This window comes from Lactuca virosa, chromosome 7, assembly GCF_052849685.1.
Source record: "Lactuca virosa cultivar CGN04683 chromosome 7, Lactuca_virosa_CGN04683_v6, whole genome shotgun sequence".
Lineage (NCBI taxonomy): Eukaryota > Viridiplantae > Streptophyta > Magnoliopsida > Asterales > Asteraceae > Lactuca > Lactuca virosa.
Genome location: NC_136432.1, coordinates 68,212,876 through 68,222,954, shown reverse-complemented (window position 1 = coordinate 68,222,954; position 10,079 = coordinate 68,212,876). Strand labels below are relative to the sequence as shown.

Below are 10,079 nucleotides of genomic sequence, written 5' to 3'. Positions count from 1 at the left end.
GGGTGTTTGTTATATGGTATGGTACAAAGTTAGTTGTATGAATGAAATGCAACAAGACTTGAGCGTCAAGTTCCATACATGAGATAAAATATGGCAATTCCTTTAGCAGTTCTCTCCGGGCCCACAAAGATGAGAGGGCGGTGAGGCAAGGTAGAGTAAATCAACAATAGGCCGACTGTCTCCGTCTTCGAGTGAAATATCGCTTTAGTAGTCCCAATTTTACGATAAATTCGGACCGATGGTTGTTCTCCACTAAGAAGTTGTTTAAGAGGGACCTGTAACTATATTGCCCTTTGTAGAATCCTGTCTCAATCATAATGTATCAGGAGTCTTGGCATAAGTTCCTTGGCTTTGACACGATTTGAAGCTTTCATTCTTCTTTAGGTGATTTGCTTTCTCTTTATTTAACTATTGAGCAAAAAGAGTTCACAGAGATGCCATGCTTCGGCTCCGTAATAATGGCTTCAACATCTTAGCCAAACGAACAGACCTGGTCCGAAAAAAGTTGGAAGTGAGGACCATAAAATCCCCAAAAATCCAACTTCTAAATACCTTTCCTTTTAAAAATCTGGTCTGAGTCAAGTAGGTATGTAAGTGGTCCTTAACTTTAAAAACCAACTTGTTAAAACAATTTAATAGGCGTAATGGTCCATAGTTGGGCCTCAATAACCGGTTATATATGGCTTAGGCCCTTTTAATCCATTTTAAATGATTTTACAAAAGCAAATGAAAAATATAGAGTTATAATGTGCATTTCTAAGAAGAAAAAAACGGTCCGGGCCAAAGATGCATCCTTTTTGAAAACATGCAACCCGTTCATATCAACAAGTTCTGTTTGACGACTTCAATGCATTAAAGGCTACAATGGTATAATATAGAAGCCTCGGTGGTCCAATACTTTGAATACATATATACATAGGTGGTTGTATAGCGGCCTCATCCAACAGTTGCCGGTCCAGGTCCAAGGAAGCCAAACTCTAAGTGGGTTTGTCAAGAAAATCTATAAACGATGTGATTTGGCTTATAAACGAGTCTTCGTAACTAGTTATGGCCCAAGCACATCTAACCAAATTTCTAACATAAATTATTTAAGTTTGGATAATCGGAACTATCTAACCGATTTAGAAAAAAAAAATGTTTAATAACTAGGTATTAAAAAAGACCACGACCGGTTGAATTTTAAAATCCTTGCATAGGTGTTCATAGCTGGTTAGGATTCCCTTAACCGAAACCGGGTTTTTTTTATCTTGTTACTAACACGTTCCCACGCCGAAACTCCATCCGTTACCAGGCCTTTGGTGCATATCTACTTTTATGGTTGGGGTAAACATAATATTGGCAGGACAAAAGCACGTGATAGTTATAAGTATTAACTATTACATGCTATTCTATGATGATATATCACTTTAAGATGTGGAGAAGATGCCCAAAAATAACTTTCTATTAATTCACATATCATTTTACATCAAAACCCTTATTAACTACATTCACTTTCCGGGGACAAAGTTTGTAGCATAAGACCATGCGTTATTTGCAACAGGATCAGCAAGGTGGTCAGCCAAGTTCTCCAACGGCCCCTTTCCTGTCACAATGGCTTGAACAAAGAACCCAAACATGGAGAACATAGCCAGTCTTCCATTCTTGATCTCCTTCACCTTCAACTCAGCAAAAGCCTCTGGATCATCTGCAAGGCCCAATGGGTCGAAGCTACCACCAGGGTAAAGTGGGTCAACAACCTCACCCAATGGTCCACCGGCAATTCTGTAGCCCTCAACCGCACCCATCAAGATGACTTGGGTGGCCCAGATAGCCAAGATGCTCTGAGCATGGACCAAACTAGGGTTTCCCAAGTAATCAAGACCACCTTCACTGAAAATCTGGGATCCAGCCTTGAACCATACAGCCTCACCGAACTTCACACCATTACGGGCCAAGAGCTCAGGGAAGACGCAGCTAAGAGCTCCAAGCATTGCCCATCTGCAGTGGATGACCTCAAGCTCACGGTTCTTGGAAAATGTCTCTGGATCAGCAGAAAGTCCGGCGGTGTCCCAGCCGTAGTCACCTGGGAATTCACCGGTCAGGTATGATGGAGCCTCGCCGGAGAATGGGCCTAGGTACTTGACACGGTCAGGGCCGTACCATGGACTTCCTGATGGCGCAACCTTCTTCGCAGCTGCAGTCTTCCTCATGGAAACCCGTCCATTTCCGAAAAGCTCAGAACTTGAGGGAGTTGTTTTCACTGCTTGGCCTGCGAAAGGAGAGGAGAGAGCCATGGTGGAAGCAGCCATTGTAAATTTTCTTAAATTAGAAAGTAAGAATATTTAGAAAGTTGTGGGCTGACTGCTTAAGTCTTATGGTTCTTCACAAGTGCTATAAATAGGATGGTGCATTATGTAGGTGTTTATCTTCCGGATCTTTATTTTGTTTTTGATTGGAGGCTGATATATTTGATCCATATGAATTACATCTATGTAGAACACCAACTAAAATCCGACACCTGTACATTTAATTTCATTCCAAGATTTCCTATCCCAAATGTTTAAAAAACACTTAAGCTCATGTGCGTCAAACAAACTTTACTCAGTGCCCACTCTTCGTGTACATCATTTTTAGTAACTAGTATATTTATAATTGGGGTTTGGATAAAATTTCATTTATCCAATCAAATTTCACATTTGACTTCTCATGCTTGCTTATAGATTTGACAAAATCATCTGAAATGAGTTATTTGGAAACCAATATCACATGAATACCTACCCATTTTGTGGATCCTTATTTATTTGCAAAAACTAAATGTGGGATCCATCATCTAACAATATTCATTTCGGATTGATGAGCTTATTAACCATGATCTGTGGATACGAACATACATTGCACACAAGAAGCATAAATAAACTCTAGTATTATTCTTGTTTATCGAGTGTTAATGATTGGAAAATTTTAGAGTTGATAACTTAAACGTGTCTATTCGATTATATGAAATATTAAGGGAAGAAAGATCTTATAGGTATAATTGTATGACACATTCACATAATCACATGTGATTTTTAGTAGGTTTTCACATTATTCTTGCATTTCTCAACAAATTCCACCATAAATTAACTTTCTAGTTTGATTGATCATTATTCATTGTTTCTACATTTGAATTACTTACAACATGGCATTTTATATATATATATATATATATATATATATATATATATATATATATAGCAAGAGTAGCATCGTACCTTATATATTTATTCGTTCATGATAAAATTTACATTTATTTAAATATAACACCAAATTGCTTTATTAAATGTCCGTACTAACATTTTACTTAAAACTTTTACACGTGACAGAAACTTACTTATATTTTGTACATTATACATGATAAAAACGTAGTTACATGAATTTTCTACTAATAACAAGGTATTTCATATTTTATCCATAATAACTATAAATTTATATTTCTTATCCATAATAACAATATATGTGGATTTCACTCAAAATGTGGAAATGCACTTTATATATATATATATATATATATATATATATATATATATATATATATATATATATATATATATATATATATATATATATATATATATATATATATATATATATATATATGGGAAATGAAACAAATGCCCACCGAACTTTCTAGTGGTTCAATTAGTCCCTAAAGTATTTTCGTTGCTTTATGAAGGAACGAATTCGTTTTTTACAGGTCGATTACGTCCTTTTGGACAAAATGAAGGGGTCATCCGGTTACCCCTTTGACTTGTTGACCAAATACCTGGTACTATTCATCTTCTCCTCTTTTGCTTTCTTCATATTTTTCCCCTGTCTGCTCTCCACTTTATCTTCATTGATAATTTTTCACACTCTCCAATAGATTTCTCTCTTCCATCACTATAAACACGGTCTTTTAAAACAAACCAAATTTTCAATTCACACACAGTTAAAGAAACACTATAATTTAACTATTTGGATTTATCATCATCGGCAAATGAAGAAGATGTTAACCTGGCACAACAGGTCTACACCATGAAGATAAAAATCATTATGTAGAAGATAAAGAAAGAAGCATCTTCATCATCTGGACAGAAGGAACGCATTGTTTGACTTTAAAAGTCAAAATCTAAAGAAAACGATTCCAGTTTGCAAATCAATTGCAGACCATAACCAATACGATCAATTCTGATTCCGAGATTGGAAGCAACAGTCCTAATTGCGAAACAAAAGACGAAACGCATTGATTGCGAGATCGACACATGTGAGTTCGTAAACTGAAATTACGATCGCAATGTGTTGGTTGCAGTAACTCTGAATCTGAATCAAAATTACTTCCGATTCCGAAACCGATTCCTTAACTCCGATTCCGGTGAATGATTTCTGAACAACCTTATTCCGATTGCAAATTCAGAATTTGAGCCTTCCGATTTAGAATGAAATTCCATTTTACAAGCTTTACGATTTGGTCGATGGTGTTCAGGTGTCGGCGCTTGTGGCAGAGAAGATGATGTTGAATCTGATCGAGTTACCGGATCCTTTCAATATCCTCCTTCTATGAATCATGAAATTTTAGGCATGAAATCATATACAAAGGTTTGATGTGCAACCATTGTTGTCTAATGGAAATCGATATTGAGAAAGTCAAAATGTGATTTTGACTTTTAAATGGAAAAGAGCTTTTAAATGGAAAAGAGCTGATGTGGCTACTGAAACCTGCTATAATAGGTTAGAGGGACTAAAAAACATGTTGCTTCTAACGTTATGCCCCTATAAAGACACGAAATTAGTTTAGGGACTTAAAAGGTCAACCCTAGAAAGTTTGTTGGGCATTTGTGTCATTTCCCCATATATATATATATATATATATATATATATATATATATATATATATATAATATCCTCATTATATTTAAAAAAGTTTAGGAATATTGTATTATGGGAAAGAAATTGTAAGTTTTATGATATTATTTGTAAAATCAACATAAATACATTGTTATTATATGTTGTATGTTGCGCTGTTACAGATATACAAAAGATGAATTTTTATACAAAAATGGCTGTTAAAAGAAAACGGGTAGGCATGGAATGAGGCATTTGATTGTATCTTCAATGACTATCGTCGCGATATGGAAGGTTTAAGAAAAACTAATGCAAATTTTGTTGAACATAAACTTTAAAAGGGACCGCTACACATTACATTACAAAGAACTACTTTATCTTCAATCTCTAGCCATAAACAAGGTAACCTATCATATATATGGCTAATTATACCACAAATATTATGTTAATGTATACAAACGAACCATTGAGATCCCATTAAGATGGGGAAGGAGGGTGACATGTCGACAATTATGACTCCTTAGGTGTAGATTGGATGCTTCGACTAAATTATCTCACAAATATCTGTAGGCGAACATGTATATGTGACACCGCGGGGGGGGGGGGGGGGTTAAGCTGATACCAAAAGTAATACTATGTACGAATGCATGTACATGCAACACACCACGGGGAATAGATCAATGTCGACACTAATACATTTTGAGGTTAAATATTGCATCATAATGATGCATATAAAAACATGAGACCAGAAGTACATGGTGAATACTCCATATAGAAATCTAAGGGGCCTCCTGGTATAAAAGAAACTACATATAGAAACTTGAGATAATTTTTGTGTCACCCTATTGTTCATATTATTAATCTTCTCCTTTATATAAAGTCCATGCGTATTCTAAAACTAAGAAAACATTGGATAAATGGTAAAATTATGTTGCCTTTCGTATACATGTAAAGAGACATTTTGTCGGTAAAATATAGGATCATAAGAAGTACAAGCTGCCTGGTTTGTGTGTGAACTGTTGAGGACATATGTTACGAAAATCTTGTCAGTAAAATTTATGATCATAATATATATAAGGTTTTCGAATCCAATTTATTTTTAAAACTATATTGCTTATTGATAAACTTTATCTTAAAAGTGTTATTGAAAATCATATGTAAGTGCAAAAATTTTATTATTAAATCCATAAAACTATATAAATTACTAAATTACAAATAAATGTTTTCTTTATATTTATTCTTATAAATTTACAAACGAAAGACTTTAATAATTATAAAAAACAATTGAAAGAAAAATGAAATCTAAAGTAATCAAAAAACACACGGTAAACAAAACAAACAGACATAGTCCGGAAAAAGTAGGGAAGTAAAGACCATAAAATCCATAAAAATCCAACTACTTTATACTCCTTTTAAAAATCGGGTCTGAGTATGTCCGGTAGGTCTTTAAGTGGTCCCCACTCCCTATCCAAAAAAACTAACTTGATATAGAAAATTAAGTGGTGTAATGGGTTATAATTGGTTCTCGGGTTATATATAAGGTTTATACAGGTTTTGGGCGATTCTAATCCAACTTAAATGATTTTACAAAAGCAAACAAAAAATAGAGAGTTATAAAAAGTAAAAAAACATATGCATATATGAGACATTCACCTAATCATATTATTTAATTTTGATTATATGGAATTTTAAGGGAGGAAAGATCATATAAGAATACTTGTGTGGTAGCTGGCCTTGAACATATATGAGACATTCACGTAATCATATTTAATTTTTAGTGCGTTTTGTCATCATTCTTGCATTTCTCAACAAATTTCATCATATATGAACTTTCTAGTTTGATTAATCATAATTCCTTGATTCTAAATCTGAATTATTAACATCATGGTATTATATATTCTGTTTTTTTTTCAAGAGTGACATGTATCTTATATATTTATTCGTTCATGACATCAACATACATATATCATCAAATTACTTTATCTAATGTCCGTAATAACATTTTACTTAAAACTTTTACCCATAACAGATAGTTACTTATATTTTGTTCATTATCCATGATAAAAACGTAGTTACATGTATTTCTATTAATAACAACGTATTTTATATTTTATCCATAATAACTATCGGTTTATATTTCATATCCATAATAGCAACATATGTGGATTTCAATACAAATGTGGAAATGCACTTTATTGGTTTTACGTATCATCATTATATGTAAAAAGTTTAGATATGTTGTTATTATTGGTAATAAATTGTAAGTATCGTGATATTATTTTTAAAAACAATATAAATATGTTGCTGTTGTAGGTTTTACATTGCACCAATAAAGATAAAAGATGAATTTTTATACAAGAATGGTTGTTAATGAAAATGGGAAGGCATAATGAGACATTTGATCGTACCTTCAATTACTACCACTGTGATAAGGAACGTTTGGGAAAATCTAATGCAAAAATTGTGTTAAAAGGGACAAATACTATACAAAGAATTACTTAATCTTCAATCTCTAGCCATAACTAAGGTAGCTGATCATACATATGACTAATTATACCACAAATGTTCTTTCAATGTATATACCTTTATAGGTAAACTCAACATCAACAAAATCACTGGGATCCCATTAGGATGGGGTAGATATTAGGATGGGGTAGATGGGTTAGGAGGGTGACATATATGTCGACAATTATGCCTTAGGTGTAGATTGAATGCTTCAACTAAATGATATTACAAATATTTACAGACGGACATGTACAGCTGACACAGGTGGAGGGCGCGGGGGGGGGGGGGGGGGTGTAAATTGACATACAAAAATAATACCTTATGCGAATGCATGTAACGTTGACTCACCACAAGGAGTAGATCAATGCCAACACTAACACATTTGTAGGTTAAATATTCAATCATAATGATACATAAACAACATCAGAACACAAGTACATGGTGAATACGCCATAGAGAAATCTTAGGGCATGTTGTTGTAAATTATTACATATAGAAACTTGAGAGAATTTTAGTGTCATCCTTTTGTTCATATTAGTAATCTTCTCCATTATGCAAAGTCTATACGTGTTCTAAAACGAAAAAAACTTTAGATAAATGGTAGAATGATATTGCGATTCGTAACATGTTAATAAACATTTTGTCAGTAAAATATAGAATTATAATATATACAAGGTTTGTTTGTGCAATGTTGAGGACATATGTCAAGAAAATATTGACAACAAAATTTATATATATATATATATATATATATATATATATATATATATATATATATATATATATATATAAAAGGATTTATAATTTATTTTAAAAACTATATTCAGATTTATAAACTTTATTTGAAGATTATTTTTGGAAATCATATATAAGTGCAAAAATTGTATTATTAGTCCATAAAACTATATAAATTACGAAATTACAATGTTGTCTTTATATTTATTCTTATAAATTTACAAATTGAAGACCTTAATAGTTATAAAAGAACAAACGGAAAAAAATCGATATATAAAATATTTAAAAAGCACACAGTAAACCCGATGGATAAATCTCAGATGTCGCCGGTAATGGTAATAGCGGCGACGCGTCGCCGGTAATAAGTCGCCGCTACTACTTCGTCGCTATTGATAAACATGTCGCCGCTAATGAAGGCGTCGCCGCTAATGATATGTGTCGCCGGTAATGACTGTGTCGCCGGTAATAACCCTGTCGCCGGTAATAGTGTCGCCGGTAATTACGATTTTCATTTTTTAAAATTTGTTTTTGTAATTAACGATTTTGGTTGCCGGTAATAATGTACTCGGTAATTACATAGCAACATTCGATTAAAAATCAAAAATAATAGTGTCGATGCTAATTACAAAACAAACATCCGATTATAATTAATTAAATATCAAAAGTCATAATAGCCGATTAAATATAAAAAGTAATAATGTCACCCGGTATTAGTGTCGCCGGCAATTACAAAAAACAACCAAAGTTTTACAATCTACCAAGTAGCAAAGCGTGATAACATATGCAAATAAAACTCATTCTCGCCTATATACCATCATCTTCATTCCCATCGTTTCCTCGATTATTTTGGGATTGAAAAAACGAATACAGCTCATCCTTACATGTCGGGTCATTCAGCATCGCGCAGAGATTTTCCAACTACATAATTAATAACAACATATACAAACTTATAAGTTAAATTATCAAAAATAAACAAAAACTATGAAAATACATAGTTATTTTTAAACTAAGACAAAAAACCAAAGTACGTTGTTATTTTTTGCACTTGGGACAAAAACCTAATTACCAAACTTTTTAGCAAATAATCACCACAAAACCAAAATTATCAAATCAACATACATTTTACGATGATAAAGTAGATTGCTATTTTTAAACTAAGAGAAAAAACCAAAGTACGTTGTTATTTTTTGCACTTGCGACAAAAACCTAATTACCAAACTTTTTAGCAAATAATCACCACAAAACCAAAATTACCAAAGTAGATTGTTTTACCTGTGATGGTTGTGGTGATGGTTGCGAAGGCTGTGGAATCGGCGGGAGAGTAGAAGGTTTACAGCCAATGCCTCTAATATGGCCACGTCGCTCTCCTAATACTTTCTCAAACGCAGTTCTTTCTTGAGCGGGTGTTAACTGACTTTCACCTTGAGTTTGTTCTAACAGCTCTTCAACTAACCGATTCTGTAACTCCCAAAAGTGAGTAACAATTAAGTATAAATAAACATTTAATTATATGATAAAATTATAATTAAATACTTACATATTGTTGTTCCGCCTCAGCAGTAACAAATACATCATTCTTATCGGTATGAGCTTTGCGAAACGTTTCCACTCTCTTCAGGTTCTGTTTAACTTTAAAAATTAGATTATATTTTAAATAAATAATTACATGTATCGTACGTTACCTTCTTATAGCAAGTACTGTTATACGAGCTCGACCCCCCATGATTCACATTTGTTTGCATTTCACGGATTTGTTTATTCCTTTCTGAAGCAATTATGTGTTCGTCTGTTTGGAAATACTCAACTGCTTTCATCCAGTTATCAACTTCCATACCCTCTGGAGGGTTGGCTAATGCTCCCGGGATATCTTCATACCCTCCGACTGACATAAAATATTCTTTTGCGTCAGCTTTACGTTCTCGATAACCTTTTAACAAAGCTGCTTGAAAACTCTCTGTCAACAAATTAGCTTGTACATCCCGATACATCTGATCCAAATC

The 10,079-nt window shown here is 33.3% G+C and overlaps 1 protein-coding gene across 1 annotated transcript; it reads right to left on the bottom strand.

Moving 5' to 3' along the window:
• Positions 1-1,423: 1,423 nt before the first annotated feature.
• On the bottom strand, positions 1,424-2,369 carry LOC145124257 (chlorophyll a-b binding protein 16, chloroplastic-like). Its single transcript, XM_079059526.1, has one exon. The coding sequence runs from the start codon at positions 2,286-2,288 to the stop codon at positions 1,488-1,490; it is 801 nt and encodes a 266-aa protein (XP_078915652.1). The 5' UTR covers positions 2,289-2,369; the 3' UTR covers positions 1,424-1,487.
• Positions 2,370-10,079: the final 7,710 nt, after the last annotated feature.

Coding starts and splice junctions, on each gene's coding strand:
- LOC145124257 (XM_079059526.1), bottom strand. CDS start 2,288: ATGGCTGCTTCCACCATGGCTCTCTCCTCTCCTTTCGCAGGCCAAGCA.